Source organism: Cupressus sempervirens, chromosome 1 (assembly GCF_028749045.1).
Source record: "Cupressus sempervirens isolate cs-2001-9-10 chromosome 1, ASM2874904v1, whole genome shotgun sequence".
In the NCBI taxonomy this organism is placed as follows: domain Eukaryota; kingdom Viridiplantae; phylum Streptophyta; class Pinopsida; order Cupressales; family Cupressaceae; genus Cupressus; species Cupressus sempervirens.
This window is the reverse complement of record NC_143118.1, coordinates 688,491,344-688,516,612: the sequence shown is the minus strand read 5'-3', so window position 1 is coordinate 688,516,612 and position 25,269 is coordinate 688,491,344. Positions and strand designations below refer to the sequence as shown.

The 25,269-nt window shown below is 36.4% G+C and overlaps 1 protein-coding gene across 2 annotated transcripts in view; it reads left to right on the top strand.

Annotated features, from left to right (window-relative positions):
• The window catches only part of GRXS17 (thioredoxin family protein), a 46,283-nt gene extending 22,014 nt beyond the window's left edge, over positions 1 to 24,269 (top strand). Inside the window, exons 3-4 of one of the 2 annotated variants that reach the window (XM_089786969.1) lie at positions 19,924 to 20,016; positions 22,739 to 24,269. In XM_089786969.1, the coding sequence (XP_089643095.1) occupies positions 19,924 to 20,016; positions 22,739 to 23,998 (1,353 nt within the window). In that variant the 3' untranslated portion in view covers positions 23,999 to 24,269. The remainder of the gene's footprint in view (positions 1 to 19,923; positions 20,017 to 22,738) is intronic. The other variant, XM_089786978.1, reaches the window with a different exon arrangement.
• The last annotated feature ends 1,000 nt before the right edge of the window (positions 24,270 to 25,269 follow it).

Below are 25,269 nucleotides of genomic sequence, written 5' to 3'. Positions count from 1 at the left end.
GCAATCAGATTTTTCAACGCTGCCCAACTTGTATGGCTTGATAGTGCTCAATCAATAGCTTCTTATAACACAATCCATCTTTCCATGCAGAGAGCATTTAAAACACTCAGCTCATGCTTACTTTGACTCTACAAGCACCAAGAGAACACTCCAATCTCAGCTACAAAACTTACAAATGCACATGTGACTGAAGTATGTCAGCTTTTACTCACAAATCTGCACTGCTATTATGCATAACAAGTGCATAAATAAAGCATATAATGTTAGAATATGCTCCAGGCTGAATCATTAACTCAAACATTTTGAAAACTTAGCTGCAAAATTTATTTTATTATGCACAGGCTCTTCATTATGTTAATAATATGGACAGATTTCCAGCAAATGATTGAGCACTGGTGAATGACACAGAAAAAGATGATGCCCAACATTGCAAATATAAAAAGCATTGCACACATGTGATATCCCCATCAATAAGATCCATATAATTAAATAATAATAAAAATATAATATTGATAATGATGTAGTATAATATATTATCATATTATAGTAGTGCATAATATATCATTATGAGAATTAAATATCATATTAAGTGATAAAATATAATATTTAGATTAATAATCTAAATATATATAGTAAATATATTATGAATTATATGTAATAATATTAATGTTAATATTATAATAATAAATGTAATTGATATTTTATTAATATAATATATGTTATAATATCATTATAGTATCAATTTAATATAATTATTATAATATAATTTAATTTATGAAAAGACATGACTCTTAATAAAAATGCTATATATAGATTTTCAACATTGAGAGAATATCATTCAAAAAGGTGGAAGAAAATATATGCAAATGTCTGCAATTGGATAAAAAATAATTAATGTAAAGGTGTTTCCAATAGGGGACATTACAAAATGTATCAGAGCTGGTTTTCCTGCCATCTTGTGAAATTCTACCTGTGATAATTTAACAGAATTTTTTATTCAAAAGGATCTATTAGAGAGAAATTTGTAGTTTTGAAGTAATAATAATTTAAAGTATTCATGTAATATTATGGAATTAAAGATTATTTGGTTCTGACTATTATGTTTACATTGGCCAATTTATTATTTGGTTTTGTTGTGAATTCTGTTGATTCTAAAATCGTCTATCAAAGAGCAGATTGAAGTGTATGTTGGAGAGGTAATAAATTTTGGGTCTGTAAGGCAGGCTGAAATCTTATTGCTGCCGTGAAAATTAGAAAACCAAATCTTGGGCATACACGACTTAATTGACTGAGACTCATTTGCAGTTCACGAATGTTCTAATGTGTTCAGGAAATAATTTTAAAGCTATATGTAATATTTTATAAGTCTGAGAGGGAGTGTATGGATTTCTGCCGCCAACATTACTGGAGCCAAAATATTTGAGGTTTAACATTATTGGTGACTAAGATTTGATAAGAAAGGGGGCATCTGACTTCTTATTACCATTGTGAGAATTAAAAGAAATCGAATTTTTATTAAAAAGACACTTTAATATTTAATAAGAAAGAGCACTATATGGGTTTCCTATGAAATATGAAAAAGTGAAATACATAAATAATGCTATAGCTGGCTGAGGATTTAATCCAAACTATAAAAGATTACAATTTACAATCACCCACTGTATTAGATCCATTCAAGGCCGGTAATAAGTAGCAGATATTGTAAAGTAATAAATTGATAGATATTGACAGGAGGAATTCAAGAAGAAACTGCCTTGCATGAACTTTTAAAGACAATGTAATGTTGGGATACTGAACTTTGCAATCAAATATGAACATACATATATGAAATGGTTAGTGGCTGAATTTATGATGGACAAAAGGTTAAGATATTGGGTCTGCTACACATTCATTTTTGTGAGAGACAACTTCAAGGGTATCTTAGACTTGTGATTAATCAATTGCTGAAAGACATTAATTGAGATATGCGCCATTAGTAGGAAAATAAAATGTGAGGAAAATAAACCAGTTATTATAAAAATCAACATATCATCAAATCATTATTATACAGATCCAAATATTGGATATAGCATCACATGTTGATTATCTAAGTATACTGACATCACTTTTAAATGACTACATTGAAGAAAGTCGTTTCACAATTCAAATTGATTTATTGGAGAACAGTTGAAAATAAAAAGACCTGCAGATTAGCATAAACATAAACATATGGTATCAGAAGTTTGGCAGAGTATGTGGACACCGACGGTCTACTGAGACCATTTGTTAGAGCCAATGCATATACAGATGATTTTAAAGGGACTACGTTCGCATTGGTATTAATAAAGTTTTTTGTTGCCGATATATTTCCAGAACACATCCATAGTTGAGATTGATTTTTGCCAATTAAATTCAGTGGTTGGGCCACAGATTTACTCATGCTTACCGTGTTTAAAGTCTATGTGAAGGGAATCGACTTGAAATCATCAGCCGGCATAGACAAGTACCGACAAACGCAGAAACTCGTGGATTTCAGCGAGTAGCCGATTGGGAAGCCAAAGATTGAGAGTGATCAAAACAAGTCTATCTGCTCATATGGGAAGCTATGTGACAGTTTACTGGCGCTGGAAGTGAATTTCCAAGATGCTACACCTTTAGCAGTAATCATGTATTCAATGTGGAGAATGGAAAGTAAAGACATTTTAAAAAGGGAAATAAATTATCAGACAGTTTTAAAATGATGGATATAAGGAAGAAACAAAAAGGCAGCGAATGGGGGAAAACATAACATACATACCACAGATTAAAAGAGGACACTTTGAAAGAATATGGCATGGAATGAAGGGAATAGAAAGCTGATATATAGGAGAAGGAATACCCTCATTTCATTATTAGACAGAAAATTTTGCAGCAAGCCTTTTCAAGAGAGTGAAAATAGAGAAGATGCCTGACCGGAATTATCAGAGGATCTCACAGTTACAAACTCTGCCAGTAAACATTTTCAAGTCAAATTGATGCATTCTCAGTCTGAAAACCATATGAATTGCACCTGGGAAAAGTGCTTGACAGAATGTCTTGTAGCGGAATTAGAAAAGTTCAATGTATAGATTTGGTCACCGCAGAATCACTTTGTGGGATAGGTAAAGTTTAGTGGCAGAGTTAGAACTCACAACAACGGTATCATCAGGAGGTAACTCTACAACTGCGTGGAGGGAATATAAAGAAATAAAGTATTTACATAGGATCTGCAAATATATCAGATACAGTTAGATCAATCACATAGTCATTGATCAGAGGGTAGAACTTCACGATCTCTAAGACTAGTATGTACCATGTTGTATATTTTAAGTATATTGTACATAGTCTAAGTGGGATATCAAATCATTCACTCAAATTAACATCCATGTTTAAACCAATCATTATTGTGAAGGGCTAGAAGGGCTAGATAGGGATACAATATAGTATAAGCTTGTTTAATCCAACCAATTGGTAATTCCAAGATGGGTAAGGATCAATTTCCTTATAAGATGCTTTGAGGATTAACCAAGATGGGATCAAGTTGCCTTGAGGTTACACCAAGATGTGACTAAGGGCTTGGATCCACAGAAACCTTGAGGAAGAGTGTAGAGTTTGGTGTCAAAGCAACCAATGGCATCTCATCAATCCTTCTAGCCTATTGTAAATTCCAACCAATAGGTTATTTTGAGATGGGTAGGGATCAACATCCCTATAAGGTATCTTGAGGATTAACCAAGACAGGATCGAGTTGCCTTGAGGTTTCTCGTAGATGGGATTAAGGGATTGGATCAACAGAAACCTTGAGGAAGACCGTTGAGTGGCCTATTGCATCTTTAGCGTTTCTTCTAGATTAGAGTTATAATCAGAATAACATGACCTTTCTAATTCACATATAGTTTATTACTTACCTATAATGGTGGCCTTAGGAGAGAGAACAAAGGTGTATTCAGATTAATCCAACCAGTCGGTTATTCTGAGACGGGTAGGATCTACGTCCCTATTGTTGCCTTGAGGTTTGACCAAGATGGAATCAAGTTGCCTAGGGGTCATTTCAAGATGGGATCATGGGCTTGGATCCACAAAAACCTTGAGTGGCTAAGCAATCTATTTACATCCGTAGTGTTCTACTCGACTAAAGAATGATAATAAGTGCAAAACAAAACAAACACCATCCTAAGTAAGCTACTTCGTGTGGAAGTAACTTCGTGTGGAAGTATGCGATTGACTTGGAATAAATTATTTTGAGTCACATTTTCTTGAACCTTATATATACATGTGTACTAATGATCACTTGTGGTTGCAGGATTCTATCGAAGAAATAAATTTGTAAATCATCTTCTTGATTCTAGTGAACTATAAGCCATTAATCAAAAATGCATGTATTATGTGTCTACATTGTGTCTTCTTTGTGTTTGTGTCTTCATACATCCATATGTCTTCTTCGTGTATGCTTTGTGTTTTCATGCATTATGATGTATACTAAATCTTATTGCATCCAATTATATGTTTAGAATGATGGTTCTACAAAAAGTCATGTATAAATGGGTTTTTCTTGAGGACAAGCAAAATCTTAGAGGGGAGGATTGTGATATCCCCATCAATAAGATCCATATAATTAAATAAATAATAAAAATATAATATTGATAATGATATAGTATAATTTATTATAATATTGTAATAGTGCATAATATATCAATATGAGAATTAAATATCATATTAAGCGATACAATATAATATTTAGATAAATAATTTAAATAGATATAGTAAATATACAATGCATTATATGTAATAATATAATATTAATATTATAATAATAAATATAATTGATATATTATTAATATAATAAATGTTATAATATAATTATATTATCAATATAGTATAATTATTATAATTTAATTTAATTTATGAAAAGACAACTCTTGCAATTGGAGAAAAAATATTTAAATTAAAGGAGGTTCTAATAGGAGACATTACAACACGACACTATCAAATCTGCCTATTTCAGTCTTTTTCGTATCAATGCCACACAAACATGGCAAAAAGGGGGTTCAAAAACTAATGTAGGAGTGCCCAACATCATGGATAATGCTGTCTAATGAAGATAAATTGCTGCTGAAACACAGCCACATTTCTTCATGATCTGCATAAACCAAGAAAACATACGTATGCAATGATAGCTCAACCTGGCATCTTAACAATGCAGTTTAAGGCATTTTATGTGATTGAAATGTGACAGCTGTAAGTTTGTTCATGTGCACATGGGAGTAGTGAGCAGCGCACATAACACTTTAGCATCAATCTTTTAGAGGAAAATGAATCCACTTGAATACAATATGGAAGCTTCTGTAAGGCCATATGCATAAGTAATTAATTGCTTGATGCTCAGAGGTGTTATCCCCAATTCCCGTTGTAGTGATTCTCATGCCAATCCTGTGAATGCCCTCTACGATATAGGCAAAGACCACTGTTTCAGAACGAATGAGAAATCTCTTTGCAGCAGCATCTTATCCTGTAATCCTCAGTTAAGTCTATCGATCTCTTCAACATCTCCATCAACAGGAATCAAACTATCCATTACTTTGAAATTGTCGCCATGTAAAATTTAGAACCAGAAATGCATAAAAATAAAGAACAGATAAATCAAAACATATGAAAACCAGAGATACTCTGGGAAAACTCTCCTACTTGAGGGAAATATTAATTGATAAGGTTTAATTAATTAATAATGTCAGTGTCTCAAAACAGAGTTCACTCAAGCCTCCACAATCTAGAAAGTTAAAGTTTAAACAGTACTTTCTTTACAAAATAATGAATTTTATCAACACTGTAGTCTCCATACAATCCTAATAATGAATCTCATCAATACTGTAGTCTCCATACAATCCTATAGCTACAACCCAAGTGAAAAAACAACAGTCCCAGAATGATTGCTACAAAAGCAAGCAGGTATACAATCTGCAAATGATAATATGCAATACTCAATGAAAGACTACAAATGCAATCAACAGAATCACATCAAATCAGCATAACCTCCAATCCTCATCAAAAAATCATCGAACAATACATGATGCCAAGATACACCCGAAACATCTCTACAGGATAGCTGTAATGTCCTCTTGTGGGACCTCGTAAAACTATACAACATAAAGTTTAGATTCCAATTATAAGAGATGTCCTTCCAAATTATAATTTTCGTTTTAACAGAAATAAATCCATATTCGATACCTTACAAGGATTACATGGTTGACAACCCTTGTATGATAATGATAGTCTTAGACTCAAACAATCGTGGTTAGAATTAGTATGAGATTGATCCAAATGGCTCTAACCAAGGCTATCTCGATACAACAGAATAATACGTATCTGTTCTTCAGTTAGTGGATGCAATTATCTTAATCATACCTCTGTGTCAGATATAAGTTCATATAACCCTTCGAATTTAAGGTCTCCTTATGCTTAACAGGCAGGTTTCATGTAGACTGAAATGCCATTAAACAATTTTCCATTACTGATACAACTCAGGATTCTGTTCGCTGACATTGGTCTGAGATATATTAATATATTGTATTTTTGTTATTTACAACTGTTCAGTGCAGATAATCTTTTTTTTCGTCTGGTTATATTGTTGTTTCTGCCAGTCACTTATTAGCAGCAATAGGATCGCTGTGTGTTCAATACAAATGGGTTTACTTATGGATTATATCCAATTTATGTTGCCTTTCCTAACATATCTGGTGGCTAAGGCTCACTTGAGCACTCTCGTTAATTTTATGGTGAGAGTTCCAGCATAAGCAAATTCCTATTTATTGATGCCAATCAGGCGTATTGGTAATGTTCCCCTATATTATGTTTAATGCTGACTGTTCACTCTTGATGGGACCCAAGGCGCTGAATTCCCCTGGGTCTTTCTGCTGGCTGTGTATCTACTTCCTCCTATTGCTGATGAGAAATGTTGAATTGCTACAATAGTCTTCCTCAATCTCCTGACCCGTATTTGTATTTGGTCTTGGGACCTATTTTTCTCCGTGTTCAATCCCTGTCTTTCCTCAGTGATTTCCCAATGAATTTTTTATATTTTCCCAATCTGTATTACCTTGGGAGAGGAAGCAACGCTACAATGGTCGCGACTTGTATTGCTGCCAATTAGTATTTGCTCCGATTAAATGTTAGCTTAATCATTTTTAATATTTTGGTTTTCATTATGTCACCATTATATTTACTCTCTTTTTTTGATAGGTAATGGGCCGAAGCCTAGTTTAATTATTATTTGTTGAAGTTATTTATTATATGTGTTAAGTTCGAGTAGGCTTGAATCTCAAGACCTCCTAGATTAGAGGCTCACAATTTACTGTTGTGTTGTAGGCTCTTGCCTATTATATTTAGTATTTTGTTATTTATATTTATAATTAATTATTCTCTATATGTTATATTATGTATTTTATTAATGTTAAAAAATATTTCAAATGTATGGTAACATTCATATTATAAAATATGCATGATATTTATATTTATGTTAAGATCAAATATTTATGTTGTAATAATATTATTTAATTTGTTATAAATCTAAATATTATTATTGTTATGATTCATCATTTATTTGATTATGTTATGTATTATGTATTATTTGGTTATATAATAATTGTTTATTGTTGTATCTTATGTAGATGTAATTAGGGGTTTCCAATTGGGGATTCAACAATAATGTTCATTGCATAGCGGTGACTGATGCGTCAAATTCCATAGTGGAGACTGATGCTTAGGAAACCACTTGGATGTAGACGGCCCTAACATGAACCTATTTATTATCACCGTGACACATCCATAATCATTGGGACACATCCATAATTGCCGTGGCGTATGAGTTGGCAGCTGGAGATAAAACACTTCATTGCCTTTAATGGATACCACCAACAGTTATGCAAGCCTCAAAATCTTTGATGCACTGTTGCCACATATTCACGTAGACTTTCGTTTGCTGAAGATTCTTCACGGTCTTTAAGGAACATGATATTTCATATAGAAAATAGTTCCGCACTGAGATTCTTCACTGTCTAACTATGGTTGATCATAAGCAAAAATCAGAATAGACAACCGCAGAGCTAAAGATATCACATATACACAGCAAAGATCACAATCTTTATCCTGATACAACCATCAGGAGTAAGAAGATATCTGTCTGCAGCTACCAAACTTTAACAGGCCACACCAGCTGATCAAGAGCTCTCTGATTTGGCTTTCGAACCCTCTCCCTAGGGTGTCAAAGAAATCTTAAAATATTTTAAAATTACATCTTTTGCTGGGTGCAAGTTCACAGCCTTTTACAAACATCTTTACCTGAGCTTGTGAGGTTGCAATGAAAGGACATTTGGTGGAGATAAAAATATATGTCATGTTTTGGTAGCATTTTCTGTTGATCCTCCTAGCACCTCCTTTGTGGTGCGCAATGTTGCGAATGCATGCCATGTCGAGATGTGGGCCCCACCACACCTTTGTAAAAAAGTTCAATAATTTCGTAGCCTTTTATCCCACCCCCACAACAATTTTCAAAATACTTTCCAGTGTGATCATGTGGTTCAATGGTAAGTTGCACATGGTCTTTATTAAAAATAAAATAAAATAATAATTAGAAGTTTCATCCGCTGCATTTATATGGGGCCACACCATATCTTTCTAAAGAAGTTTAATAATTTCTTAGCCTTTGATTGCATCCCCACAACAATTTTTAAAATACTATCGGGTGTGATCATGTGGTTCAATGCCAAGTTGCATATGGTCTTTATAAAAGACAGTCAACGCTCCTTTGTATTCGGGCCCACTATACAATTGTATAAGCCAATAGACATTGAAATAAATTCCCTTTATCACATGTTCAAGGTGTTAGAGTAATTATTTGTTTGCACTTATTAATTAAATCACTTTGATTTAATTAATTAAGTTGCCTATTACTCTAGTTTGCTTAAGCTATCTTGTAGGTGCATATAATTAATATTTTATTAATTATATTGTGCAACTCTAGCTTTTTTAGGATTTAGTTTTCTTTTTCGGGTTTCATGATTCCTTTATAAGGATTCACCTCTTTGTATTTTATTAATTCACTTATTGGATTATATGAGATATTTCTCTTTGCATGTCCATAAGATGGATCTGGGTTTTTGGCCTCCATAATTTTTTCTTGCTTCTGTTCTTTGCTTCATCCATGTGACAGGGTTATGCATGCAGGTGTTCTTGGGAGATTAGTTTTTCACCTAATCTAACATGGTATCAGAGCAAGCTTGCCGCTCGCTGTTCGTGGTTTGTTGAAGCATTTCAAAAGCTGCTTTTTTCAAGGGTTTCAAAAGCTTTTTATGTGGATTTAGGGGGGACCTTATTTTTCTGGTCACTTTGGGCTCAAACAGACATCACCGTTGCACTCAAAGCGCCCAAAAACCTCAGAATCCATATAAAATTTGTCCATTTTGGACACCGTTGGTTTGGGAGGCAAATTTTTTTTGCCGTACAGGGCTGTACGGCCTCTTGCACGCGGATCGAGGCGGAAAAATTATAAAAAAATCGCAAAAAAAAAACAATTGCGGCAGTTTTAGCCTCGGCGGTTAATTAACCGCAGCGGAGCCGCTAGCGGTCACCGCTGACGGCCACCGCTAGTGGTTACCGCCCGGACAGTGGAGCACGCCGTCGGCGGCCACTGCCGCAGGTCCGCCCCGCGGCGGCCCTCCACCCTCCCGCCGCCCGGTCGCCGCTCCGCCGGCGGTGGAGATTTTTATAATGTTTTTTTGTTTTTTATTAAAAAAAAAAAATTTCTCATGCATTTTCAGAGGCCCTGGTGGTTTTTTCTTCGTAACTTGAGCATACGAACGTATTTTTTCGATCCGAAAAATGCGCCGAAAAGCTGGTTCCGAGACGGAGATGCTGGTACAGGTGTTTTTGGGTTTTGATGCAGTTTGGTTGCTTGTTTTGGCAGTCAAAGCCGGATGTTCTATTTTGCACTCCGGGAGGTGTATCTTGAGCTTCCGATCTCCGATTTTGGACTTCTTTATATCGTTGGAAAGCTCTTTCTGTGCTCTTTCCAGTGATGTTGGTTGTTGTTCCAGATTCTGTTCCAGGCACATCCTATTTAGTCCTTTGCGTTTTAGCATTCTGGTGGATATCCTGTTTGTTTCAGGGGCGGAGATCGATTTTGTTGCTTCAGTTGCTTCGTTTTGGGCTCTACCTTCTGTTGTTTCAGCCTTATGTTTTTTCTGATCATTTTTGATATTCATTGTAAGCATCTTTATGCAACGCACTAAGATAAAGTGCCACTCTTGTGTTTCGGGATCCTTTTCATCATTGTGATTCGTTGTACTCGCACTATTTTATAAAGTGCCATGGGGGGGGATAGTTGTTTGCCGCTTATAGGCCCTCTTTCTCTATTTTCTCATGCAGTGTCGATGACACGTGCCTTTCTTGGTGTTTTGTACCTCACTCTCGATGTGTTTGGCTTCTGTGTTGTAGGAGATTTTTGGCCCATCTTTTCAGCTGCCTGCCACCTCACCTGCCTAAGGGGAGGTTATACTGCTGTTCTATGCTTCTTTGGTTGATGGTTCGTGCCTTCTATTTCCATGGAGGTTCTACAGATCAGCATTTTGACAGAGTTTTCAATGATTCTCTTCTGATCTCTTTGTTCCTTCTTCTGGAACATTCTTTGCTATCTCTTTTTGGAGCAGGGTATTTCCCATGTGGTTTTCTCTATTTCTCCTCTTTATAGAGATTTTGTTGTGATTGGGTACCTGATCAGGCCTTGTTGCCGGGACCCAATTCTTCTTTCAGAGCTATGCTAGGTTAGCTTCCTCCCAAGCTTCGCTTAAGGGGGGGTGTTAGAGTAATTATTTGTTTGCACTTATTAATTAAATCACTTTGATTTAATTAATTAAGTTGCCTATTACTCTAGTTTGCTTAAGCTATCTTGTAGGTGCATATAATTAATATTTTATTAATTATATTGTGCAACCCTAGCTTTTTTAGGATTTAGTTTCCCTTTTCGGGTTTTGTGATTCCTTTATAAGGATTCACCTCTTTGTATTTTATTAATTCACTTATTGGATTATATGAGATATTTCTCTTTGCATGTCCATAAGATGGATCTGGCTTTTTGGCCTCCATAATTTTTTCTTGCTTCTGTTCTTTGCTTCATCCATGTGATAGGGTTATGCATGCAGGTGTTCTTGGGAGATTAGTTTTTCACCTAATCTAACACAAGGTCTGATTTAGGGCTTGGTATCTTTTCTTGCAAGCATGCAATTTCACTCCACTTGAAGTTGAGAGAGGGACCCTCCATTTTAAATGCATTCTGTCAGTGGTCAATATCTTTCCAAATGCCCATTAAAATGATGTATTTAAATAAAAAAGATTTAAATATTTCCATCATTATTTCTATCCTGGCATTTTTTTCTCAGCAATAATTTTTTGATTTTATTAATAACATAAGATTACATATCATTGTGCCACCTCGAATTAACTTTCATGAGAATCTGTGAATTGGATTACGTTGCATTCATTTTTAGATCCGACTAAACTTTCGAAATGCTGACCTGGCCCTACATCTTATGCCTATTGCCAAAAAGAGGACACATCAAGCAGGACCAACCTGACATCAAGCTTTCGCATTCTATGTTGGGTTTAACAACTACGCAAACATTCTTTACAAAGAATTTTCTGTTATTCCACCATCCTTGCCTTCCACCTGTTCAGTTTGCATTCATTCCTGTCTTTAATGCATTGGTTGTGGTCAAGAATTTGACATTACTCTTTCAAAAAACTGTCTCCACGGACAAACACTACCACATTACAAAGGATTTGATCTACTCTCTCATCGTCCATAATTTCACCCCTTTGATAAACTTATCAACCTTTAAACTGTAAACATCACCCCCCCCCCCAACACCACTAGAGCATCATAGCTACAATGCCAAGAAACAAAAAAAACGAACGCTAGAGCACCCTCCAACATAACACCCCCAAAATTGAAAATTTGTTTTAATATCTCCATTCTGTTGCCACATAAAACACAATAATATTAACATGGCCCAGTTTAAAAAACCCACTTAAGGGCTAAGCAGGCTTTCATAGCTCTCCTTAGGGCTCGGGGAACAAACCCACCAATCCTCTCATTCATGAGTGCATTTACCTTCCATTCAGGTCACGACTCGTTGTCACCCGTTCCTGCAAACTCAACACCAATGCCACTTCATCTTCTGGACACCAATTCACTTGTGCCTTTATTGCTTTTACGTCTTCATCCAGAATGTGCTCCATAATAAAAAGTTTGGGGAGATACCAACCCAAGCGAGCTTTCTTAAATCTTGCATCTCTATGTTGCTCAACAAACCTCCACAGAAATGGTGCTATTTTTGTCCCTTCAATTTTCCCAATTCCCAGTTACCGTTTCTCATTCCCCCATCATCAAACCCCATTTTGGGATTGAGATTCCATAATTTCCTCCATTCAAAGTCCTGAATTTGCGAGCACTAGCTTCTCCATCAAAACCTAGTCCTTGCTTTCATCTCACCCATTTGAAGACCCCAAGCCATTAGCATCTAAAAAATGTCTGTGTTTGTTCTATGCTTGTTCTCAACCTTAAAAACCATCTCTCCTAGTAAAAGTTGCACAACTTCTGTGAGCAAGAAATTTCAAAACTCAAACATCTGGACCATGTGTTGTATCTTGGCTACCCCATGAAATGGGCGTTGTTGATTCTCGCAAGTGAGGGTGAAGGATGTCTCCGTGCTTCCAAACTGCTCAGATCACAACACTTCCTTTGTGAAAAGAAATTCTTTAAAAAGGATTAAAACTGACTGTGACTGAAAGTGTACCAAGCAATGGAATGATGACACTTTCCATCCCTCATTTAATTTTTGCATGTGGCACTCATTATAACATAACACAAGGTCTGATTTAGGGCTTGGTATCTTTTCTTGCAAGCATGCAATTTCACTCCACTTGAAGTTGAGAGAGGGACCCTCCATTTTAAATGCATTCTGTCAGTGGTCAATATCTTTCCAAATGCCCATTAAAATGATGTATTTAAATAAAAAAGATTTAAATATTTCCATCATTATTTCTATCCTGGCATTTTTTTCTCGGCAATAATTTTTTGATTTTATTAATAACATAAGATTACATATCATTGTGCCACCTCGAATTAACTTTCATGAGAATCTGTGAATTGGATTACGTTGCATTCATTTTTAGATCCGACCAAACTTTCGAAATGCTGACCTGGCTCTACATCTTATGCCTATTGCCAAAAAGAGGACACATCAAGCAGGACCAACCTGACATCAAGCTTTCGCATTCTATGTTGGGTTTAACAACTACGCAAACATTCTTTACAAAGAATTTTCTGTTATTCCACCATCCTTGCCTTCCACCTGTTCAGTTTGCATTCATTCCTGTCTTTAATGCATTGGTTGTGGTCAAGAATTTGACATTACTCTTTCAAAAAACTGTCTCCACGGACAAACACTACTACATTACAAAGGATTTGATCTACTCTCTCATCGTCCATAATTTCACCCCTTTGATAAACTTATCAACCTTTAAACTGTAAACATCACCCCCCCCCCCCAACACCACTAGAGCATCATAGCTACAATGCCAAGAAACAAAAAAAACGAACGCTAGAGCACCCTCCAACATAACACCCCCAAAATTGAAAATTTGTTTTAATATCTCCATTCTGTTGCCACATAAAACACAATAATATTAACATGGCCCAGTTTAAAAAACCCACTTAAGGGCTAAGCAGGCTTTCATAGCTCTCCTTAGGGCTCGGGGAACAAACCCACCAATCCTCTCATTCATGAGTGCATTTACCTTCCATTCAGGTCACGACTCGTTGTCACCCGTTCCTGCAAACTCAACACCAATGCCACTTCATCTTCTGGACACCAATTCACTTGTGCCTTTATTGCTTTTACGTCTTCATCCAGAATGTGCTCCATAATAAAAAGTTTGGGGAGATACCAACCCAAGCGAGCTTTCTTAAATCTTGCATCTCTATGTTGCTCAACAAACCTCCACAGAAATGGTGCTATTTTTGTCCCTTCAATTTTCCCAATTCCCAGTTACCGTTTCTCATTCCCCCATCATCAAACCCCATTTTGGGATTGAGATTCCATAATTTCCTCCATTCAAAGTCCTGAATTTGCGAGCACTAGCTTCTCCATCAAAACCTAGTCCTTGCTTTCATCTCACCCATTTGAAGACCCCAAGCCATTAGCATCTAAAAAATGTCTGTGTTTGTTCTATGCTTGTTCTCAACCTTAAAAACCATCTCTCCTAGTAAAAGTTGCACAACTTCTGTGAGCAGTTTATGTCAAAACTCAAACATCTGGACCATGTGTTGTATCTTGGCTACCCCATGAAATGGGTGTTGTTGATTCTCGCAAGTGAGGGTGAAGGATGTCTCCGTGCTTCCAAACTGCTCAGATCACAACACTTCCTTTGTGAAAAGAAATTCTTTAAAAAGGATTAAAACTGACTGTGACTGAAAGTGTACCAAGCAATGGAATGATGACACTTTCCATCCCTCATTTAATTTTTGCATGTGGCACTCATTATAACATGAATTAATGGCCCCCTTATTAGCTCTTTCTTTGAACCCATTATAATTACTTAGATTTGTTCCTCAAGTTTAGAACTTGAAAGTTTTCAATGCTACATTCCTCTATACTCAATTTTAAAGCCCAAATGGACATTTGGTCTGCTTCACTGTTACCCTCTCCTTTGATGTGTGTGATTTTGATACTCAAGTGAAGACAACTCTTGGCTAATGTTGTTGATGTAGTTTTGGAGGTGCCACACTTCTAAAGAGCCTTTGATGATAGCCTTAAAAATTATAAGGGAATCCCTCTCCACATGCAATTTTGACACCCCAAGTTTCTTGGATGCTCTAATTGCCAGCAAAGCTGTTTCTGCTTCTGCAACGTTATTGGTACCATCTTGTAACCTTTTGCTCCCAATTGCAACAGGATCACCATTCTCATCTCTGATGATGGAAACCTGTGCCGGAGGGTCCAGGATTCCCTTTCAAAGCCCCATCAATATAACATTTCCACCACCCTTCTAGTGATCTTTCCCATGTCACTAGCTTCCTAGGAATAGAAGTGAGATCAACATCAACAGACCCATTCAGGGCCATCCTCGCATTTTTAATCAAAAATTTAAATCACGTATATGATTCAAATTCTTTTTCCTTAAATGCCGTAATCCACAAAAATATCCTTATTTAAATCACAATGATTTAAATAATAGTCAAATTTTACTGCCCTTGAATGTGAATGCCAAGTCATTGATGCACATGGCATAAAATTTACTCATCCTGAAACTGATTTTCGCTTCACTGCCTTGACCATGATCCTTGATGTATCTGAGTGAGAAATGCCAAGATGGTCATCGTTTGAATTCAACTCTTGAAACATCTGTTATGAGACCAAAACATTCTAACTAGCCTCTGGAATGGATTTGGAAAACTGGTCGTTTGGCTTTCTTAATCCATGCAAGCCAAATGGTGTACCGACTCCTGACATGGGAGAATAGGCACCAAATGAATTTGGTTGATGACATCAGGGTTGTGATATTTTAATGGCCAAAATGGACCATTTCATTTATTCTAAATACACATGCCAAAACACATGTAACCCAACCCCAGGTAACCCACCATCTGTCATGTAGGCTTATCCATATTCGATGAGTACGTGTGCAAAAGGATTTTGTATGATTCAAATCTTGATGTGAGATATTAATTGCCAAAAATTATCATTCTGAAACACTAAAAATGCAGATGTGAAAACCATGTGAACTTCACCTGGATTTGTCACATTAAAAATAGCAAATCAAACCTTGAAGTTTTGAAATTGTGCATGGCAGTACATTTAGATGCAGAGAATTCAAGGATTCAACCCATCCCTCAAGACAATCATCCGGCTTTAGCCTATTAATGCTCAAATTTGGCACTTAAAGAACTTATTACAGTGTGTTCAAAAACAGAATAAATTCCAGTTGCTTTGAGCTTGGTAAATGTATCAAATGAAGTCACAGGAATCCGAAAAATGACTCACTGACATGTTTGCAATATAGGGGAAGGATCATTCTGACATAACAACCAACTGGATGTGAAATGTAGGCCTCCAATGTAGACCACACTGTTAATTTTGAACATGTGTAGAATGCAGATTTTTGTTGAGCCCTCAAACTATTTAACTCAGAAACTTGTCAAATCTGATGGCGGGAAGCGCCAGGTAACTTGGCAAACATGCTCAATGATGGACAGTCAACATGATTCCAAGAGCAGTTGTCATGACAATTACTGGGAATCAAGTTATTAACAATGTTCCACGGGGACATGTCCCCTATGATTTTGGGGTCCTACCCGTCTGAGGGACGAAATGGGGACGTGGGGATGGATTCTTGCCATCCCCAGAGCTGTCCATTTTTTGCCAAATTTGGAAAGGTCCACAAAATGGCCAATTTTTTTTGGCAGGAAACTTGGGGATGGCCAGCAGTACCAGGGATGGCTTTGCTGTCCCCAATCTGTCCCCGAAACTGTTGGCCATCCCCCTTTTTCCAGCAACTTGGGTAAAGGCAAAACACCCCCAAAATTTTTCAAAACTTTTGCTGTCCGCATGGGCCTGTAGTTGTCTTAAAGATGTAAGAAAAATATGCAGGCAACATTTGGTCCATTAAAATGCTAAAACACTGGCTCTTCTACTTTTTTAAAGATTTGACATGCTTGCTAAGAGGAAGAAATAAAACATAGAGCAGCAGCAGCAGTGAGGAAAGATTCCGTATGGTATTTACTGCTTACTATTTTAGTTTGAATTATCTTTATTTCATTCTGATTTCATGCATGATACTTGGAGCCTTTAGGCATTTTATATTTCTATGTATGTATGTGATATTGTTATAATGAAAGTATCAGTATTTGTCATTTGATAATTTTCCATGAATTGATCTTCTAAAATGTCTTTGGTGAATGGTTTATCAATGTTATGATATGCATATTTGAATTGTCTCTATAAAAAAAAAAAACTCCTATGTTTTTAATCGTCGTGCCATGAGACCCCATCCCCTAAATTTTGGCTTTGATCTGTACCTGTACCAGAAACACGTCCGCATCCCCTAAAACGTCCCCGTCTTGGAAACTCCATGGAAAATAGATTATTAACTATCAAACTAAGCCACTAGAATTTTTTTCACAGGGGTACACCTAATTGTAACAATCAGATTACATGTAAAATTTGGAATTTGAATGTGCTAACATTGCGCGTGACAGTTCAGAAATACCAATGGAGAATTTCTTATTAAATGGTTGATACCATTCTTCTAAATCTTAATTTTAGATAAGCAGTTTACATGGCTGACATGCATGACGTGGGAGTACAATGACTGACTATGGTCATGCTGTTATATCCGTCCAGGCAATTAAATTATATTATCTTCTTGGCTTTTGTAATGGGAATTTACTATGAAAGACTTACTTGAAACATTAAATAGAGCTCTTAATCAAAACAAGTGCTGCCATATTATAAGTAATACTAGCTATATAGATCATTTAAAAATGTTAGTTAAAATTAGCATATTCTAAAAGAGTTCTATCTCCTGTACATAGAAGTCAAGAGGATGAGAATGATTTTCTCATCCTTTCCATCAAACATAACACATGGCTCCTTTGATGATGGCTGTCTCCAGCTGTTTCCTTACCTATGAATGTTGCCATTTAGCTTCTCATCAGTGAAATGTATACAATTCAGACATTAAGTATTATAATTAGCAAGGAAGCAGTCTACCTCTTTTATGGCTTCTTCTAGCATGCTTGACTCAAACCCTTTTCAAAGAGGGAATAATCCATCAGATAGTATGGATGAGAGTAGCACATCTCCATTGTAGGTTAGTAGCGTCTAGCCAAGCCAAGATGTTCACCCAAAAATTTAGAGTGGGTTCAAAAATAACACCTGGAGCACCTGCACATTGATTTCTGAATTGTGGTTTTATCTGAGCTTTGCCAGCACAGAATTTGTTTGAATGGCTAGGCTTATGTTAAAAAGTAAATGTTCCTATCCTCATTAGACAAACACCACTTGTACATGGTGGCCTTTGATCTCCCTTGGGACCGCTATCCACATTTATCTTTCACCTCCCAGCAGGCAATGGAGTTCATGCGAACTTTTTGTTTCTTTCTTACTAACCTCATAATTAGGGAATCCATCTGTTATTGAGTCAAACCATAGTTGCGTATTTTTAGAGGTATATCATGCCCTCCCCATGAGGAGCACTTAAGGAGACGTTATTTATAAAAAACCATCTTATTTATAAGATTTCACGATTTTCTGGGAATTCCAATACAAGAGATTAATAATAATTCTGCATCAATGTAAGTTCTTATGCTCTGATGATGTGCAGGAGTATGTTTTATCATGATGTGATCAAATCCGATGCAGTGAGGTTGTTAGTAAAGGGGCATGGGTATTAAACAATCAGCAATTTTAGTTACCAAAAGGCAATTGCTATGAATAGGGAGATGCCCCCTCTTAGAATGAAGAGTTGTAACTTTGGGAAAGACACAACTCTTCTGTTAAGAGGGATATATATATATATATATATATGATTCTGCATCGATGTAAGTTCTTATGCTGTGATGAGATATGCAGGAGTATGCTTTATCAAGATGTGATCAAATCCAATGCAGCCGGAGGGTATTAGTAAAGGGGCACGAGTATTAAACAGTCAGCAATTTTAGTTACTAAAAGGCAATTGTCACAAATAGGGAGATGCCGCCTTTTTGAAGGAAGAGCCACGACATTGGGAAAGACGTGACTCTTCCGTCACAAGGGATATATACACACACACACACAAACATATACACAGGCACACACACACACATATATATATATATCGCCATTAAGGAGATGCCACCTTATAGAAGGAAGAGATGTGACTTGGGAAAGACATGACACTTACATTACAACGGATATATATATATTTTCATTGATCAAGGATAAATCTGATATAAGGAATCAGATGGAGTTCTAAATTTGTTGTGCATTACACCCATAATTTGGTGTGAATGCTACATAAATCATGCAATCGATCTAGCCATTGAGCATTTGCATCGGTAATTCGGTATGCAGTTTAGTATTTTATGCAATCAATCTGGCCATATACATTTGTGATATTGATTTCTAATCATTGGATACAATCAATCTTCTTCTATGCTTTAATAGATATTGATTACAATAAAGGTGATACCTATGGTATATTCCTGCATATATATACATACATTTATCCCATAATCAACCAAATGTAAGATTTGAGGAAGTAATTTAGGGAGCTATGGCTTACTGGCTCCCCCGAACTAAGTAGACCACCCTAAGGGATGGAACTGGTTATAGTTTGACTTCCTTGCTTCTTGTGGGCTGAGAGGCGAGTTGAATACCCCAATGATGGAGCTTTTCATGGTTAGACATTCCTAACGCTTGTGGAATAATGATTCCCCCAAGTGATGGACTTGGTCATAGTTGGGTGTTCTTTGTGCATGTGGGAGAAGAGGCGAGTTGCCATTTTTGCATGATTGCATGCTCTTGAGCTTAGTTGGGTTGGGCAGTTTACTGGTGCTCTATGAAGTTTCCTACCGAACTAAGTTATGATTGGTTAGAAGATAGCTAGGTAATCATAATGTTTACCATAATCTGCTTATTCTCTAACTGATGTATTTGTTCATTATTTCTTGAATTATTAATGATTAATTGAGTTCACTTTAGTATTTTATTCCTGGAATTGTTGTTTTGGTGTACAAATAGTTTAATTTTATATTTGGGGGCATCATTGTCTCTTAATGCTCTCTTTTTCATCCTGATGATGGATCACGGAGTGTGATCTGAAACGTTGATGCAGAAATACATACACAATCGAATCCAGAAACAAGCTTGCAGTGATCTTATGGATTGTGGAAATCTACTTGCTCTCATAGATGTTTCTTTTTCAAATGTGAGTTTTTTTCAAATTTATTTTTTGATAAGCTAGTTGTCGGATCGGGGCCTAAACCTATTAGAAAATAACATTTACATTACGGGATTCAGCTCAAGAATAAACTCCAGCTTACATAAAAGCATTACACTGTCTGGAAAACACACGAGACACATCGACTGATTAAAAAATTAAAATCCAAAGAGAGACATTAATGTGCAGCACAATCTGTAGCAGCCACTAAGACCCCTGGGCCTGCATAATCCTGCTTAGCAGTCTAATAACAACTGTAGGCAACAACATGGGGGAAGTATAAAACATAGAAATCTATAAATGGTCATTTTTTTTTCAGAATGACTGAAGACCGTCAATGTACAGTGCAATGTCTTTGAAGAATAGCACGACATCATCAGCTATATAAAATTAAGCAGAAGAATGCATTGCCAGTGCACCATCTCCAGCAAGCCATCCATGTTGACTCCAATCTGATCTATTGGCTGTGAGCAGAGTAACTGCTGCAGGAGAGAGGGCATGCAAAATCCATTCAAAAACCAGTGGCAGGTGTGTCTTTGAAGAATAGCACGACATCATCAGATATATAAAATGAAGCAGAAGAATGCATTGCCAATGCACCATCTCCAGCAAGCCATCCATGTTAACTCCCAATCTGATCTATTGGCCATGAGCAGAGTAACTGCTGCAGGAGAGAGGGCACGCAAATTCCATTCAAAAACCAGTGTCAGGTGCATATGCTTCTTATTTGGCAGCAAAATCGTCCTCTATTGATGCTCTCGACTGTTTGGCACCTCTCCACCCACCTCACCAAGTATGTCTTTGACAAATGTTAAGGAACAAACATATTTGATCTTATGCTTTAGGCAATAATTTTTGCAGCACCATAATAATCTTGAGCTCTCTTAACATGTGCCATCATGAGATAACAGATACAGCTTTCAGACTACATGAAAATCTGCATAGAGGCAAACAAAAATCTGAGGCAAAAGAATTCAAGCACTAAAATTTAGTGCTTTTTCACAACTCTCACCCCTGATCACCAGACAAGAAATAAAGTGGAGAGCAAATGGTTGCATAATAAACATAAGGCTTTAACAGGGTATGACAAATACTCACTTTTAATGCCTCTGGAAATTGGGAGGAGGGTTACAACTTGCAATACCATTCAATTCTATGTAGCAATGCTGGAAGTTAATTGAAGCTGGCATCTACCAGTTCAGCTTCCTGCATTCAGCTCTCTAGTTTCCAGTCTCTGCCATTTTCTTTAATGCAATCCTGAATAATTTGCAAGAGAGCCATCTTTGACTTCTAATCCCTTTCTACTCACGAATTTTGTCATTTTCAATCCTTCTAGCAGAGCTAACAGCTTCGTCCTCATTGTTAGACTTGGTGCCAAAAAATAATGATCCTCTTTTTATGAAGGAGCCTAAAGGATAGTGAATAACCATTCCCTCTCCCATTGGTCTAGGGTTGCCTTTGGCAGCCCCATCAAAATTCAACTTTAAAAACCATCCTTAGGTGAAGACACTTTCCTGACAGATGATAATTTTTATTCTTCACAACTATTCCAAAAATGGGAATGTGAGCCTTATTATTATGCATCACTTAATTTAGAGCTAACTGCAAGTAGTTAGGGTTGGTAATTAAACTATGGTATTAAAGTGGGTTAAGTGTGAGTGGCAGATCATCAGACCTTTCATAGTGAAAACCTATGTTCAATTCCCCAAGGAACATTTTACATGTCCATATGCCAAATTACACCATCCAATTCTAGGTGTTGTAAAGCAATTCTGGGTGTTGTGGAACCCGATGGGTGAAATGAGGTGCAAGTCTTGCATCTTACGTGAATCTGATGCAAGGTTACCACTTGGTTGTGGCATTTAATCCCAAGGACTCTGTGCAAGGGGAAATTACCAATGGAAAAAAAGTCAAATTCAGTTATGTTTTCTCAACTCTTCTTGCCAGAATTTCAACAAGAGAAACGGGCCAATTTTTGCCATCTAGAGCTTGGTTTTAGTCAATGTTTTTTGGTTATAGAGATTTATACCTCAGGTTTTCCACATTGATATTGTTAAATAATAAAAATCAATCTTAATTTTTAATTAGTGAAACATCTATTTGATAACAGGGATGTGTAAGCAAATCTAGTTTGTTTGATGTGTTTGATATAGATCTCTCTTAGAGCTAGTCGGCTGTAAAAATTGGCATTGCATTGAGGTTGCATAAGCATATATCAACATCTGCTGTTTTATGCTTTATTGGAATTTTGTATGTGCATTTCAATTAAAATGTGGATTGCAAATTAAATTAAAATGTGGGGAAATTTCTAAAAAGAGAAAAAGTAGCACTTTTCTCATGTATAAATTAAATTTCATCATGAGTTTTGTGTTCATATAAATTGCTTATTTAGTTTTTTCTACATTGATATCCACAACTAGACCATTTCACACTGTATATGTATGAGATGATGCAAAACCTTGTTCAGATGCATTTTTGCCAAGGTTTCTAGTCTACATGTAGAATTGGTTCATAGACGCATTTTCTTACTATGATATCAATGATAATAAATCTAGACTAATGTTCCTATGTTAGAAAATGGTGCTCAGAAAAATTAAGCCTTCACCACTATGGTTGCATGTTTGATTTATCTCTAATTTGCTTTCCCATTTATCAAGTTATGATTGTTTTTCTGGAGTTTCAGCACCCTGATACATAGTAATATTTGCAGGATGGGAAGGTTGTAGATACACTGGAGGGTGCAAATCCATCAGAATTGGCCAACAAAGTGGCCAAGGTGTCTGGTTCCATAGACATTGCCAAGACAGCTAGTCCTGCTAGTCTTGGAATGTCTGCTAGTTCAACGGTTATTGAGACAGTGAAACAAATATATAAGTCACCTCAGACTGCTAAAACTGATATAGAGTCTGGTGCTGCAGTTAAGAGCAAACTGCAACAACTTGTGAATTCCAAACCAGTTATGTTGTTTATGAAAGGGACACCCGAGCAGCCACGATGTGGATTTAGCAGAAAGGTTGTGGATGTTTTGAAAACAGAGGGTGTGGAATATGGCAGCTTTGATATTCTAAGTGATGAACAAGTGCGGGAGGGCTTGAAGACATTATCCAACTGGCCAACCTTTCCACAACTGTATTGTAAGGGCGAGCTGCTTGGAGGCTGTGATATAACCCTTGAATTGCATGAAAGTGGGGAACTGAAACAAATATTTAAAGACCACGACTTGCTCTTAACTGCTCATGAGTCTGGTGAATTAATTGCAAAAGCTAGTTCTGCTGAACCCAAACCTGATACTGCTATCTCAGAGTCTGATAATGGTGGCATAGTGGACTCAACTGGTATAAGTGAATCATTAAGTTCTCGGCTAGCCAACATCATTAATTCCAACCCAATCATGTTATTTATGAAGGGCACTCCTGAAGAGCCACGCTGTGGTTTTAGCCGTAAGTCTGTTGAAATTCTTAGAGAGGAAGGGCTAGAATTTGGGAGCTTCAACATTCTGACTGATGAAGAGGTAAGGCAAGGTCTTAAAACATATTCTAACTGGTCTAGCTATCCACAGTTGTACATAAAAGGTGAGCTTATTGGTGGATCAGATATCATGATAGAAATGCACAAAAGTGGAGAGCTGAAAAACATTGCCTCGGAAAAAGGAGTGCTGCCCAAAGAGTCACTCGATGATCGGTTGAAAAAACTAGTTAATTCTTCTCCTCTCATGCTCTTTATGAAAGGTACACCTGATGCCCCTCGATGTGGCTTCAGCTCAAAGGTTGTAAATGCTTTGAATGAAGAGGGTTTAGACTTTGGTCATTTTGACATTTTGAGTGATGAAGAAGTCAGAGAAGGCCTGAAGACTTATTCAAACTGGCCAACATTTCCACAGTTATATCACAAAGGTGAGCTTATTGGGGGATGCGACATTGTTCTGGAAATGCACAAGGCAGGAGAGCTAAAGTCATCCTTGACAGAATAGAACCAATATGTAAAAGGAGATGAAGATTCTAAACACAAGCTTATCTGGTTGTTGACTTTTGGCTTTTTGGTACTATTGTATGGCTTCATCCTTTATTGAGTTTGCTAGAGAGAGTAGGATTGTGTGAATGGCGACTCAAGTTTTTGAATTGTTAAAGAAAATGTATACTGTTTGATCTCATCTCAACAACTTCTGCAACTCTTTGTTGCATCTATAATGCTAAAAATTGGTAATTTATGTGCGAAAGAAGACATTAATTTTGTTTTCGTTACATTTTGACTCATAAGACCTTGTTTTTGACTGCGTTGCTTTCAAGTTGCTTCTGTTCCGTTAATTGAGTCTCCTTTCAATGTTGATTTTCATATTTCATGGCTAATATGGCAGATGCTATTATGGGGATTCTTGAGCGATTAACATGCAAATTTTATTAATATATTGTGTCATGTCTTCTTATTTTTGAGCTTGGAACTGTTGGTACTTGTGTTTGTGAGTGTTTCTTTCCTTGGAATTAAATGGAGAGGAGCATGCTGCCTTATGTGTTTCTACCTGGTCCAATATTTACTACAGTAATTAAAGGAAGACAAATTTTTGCATGAACAAGTGAAATTGAAATGATATTAAACTCCACTATTGTTTATTGCATGCTCACTATGTGGCAGAGACACTGAATTAGATTTGGCAAATTTGATGCTTATTATTTTGGACACACCGCAAGATATGTGACTTGCACTAAAATCAATCAAGCACACTCAGTTCCAAGACCGTATGAAGACACCAATATGAGGGTAGATGTGATTGCCAGAGATTGTGGTGTAAGAATGTTGACAGAAACATAAAATGTTTTAACATGCCCACCAAAATACTTAAAATATAGTAAAATGTGGGCTCTGTTGAACAGCATTTTAACTAGTCAAACATTAATATTCTATAACTGCAAGCAGAACAGTTTTTTTGTTCAAGAGGATAACCATTGTGAATTATGTTGTAATCCGTTGGTTTTGGGAGCTGAAATCCCAGGAGCATGAATAAGCTCATTTGGTTTAGTGTTAAGACAGAGATATCCATTTCACCAAAATTGGTTGGGCCCGTATGATCCCATTATTATCTTTTTAGTGTTAGAGCCTTTTTGACAATATAATAATATTAAATTTTTGCTGATCTTTTGGTTATCTATTCAACTCCACTAGATCATAATCCACATTACTACAGAACAATTTATTGTTATAACAATCTTTGTTTTACATATGTAATTCTTTTACCGACATCTCTAA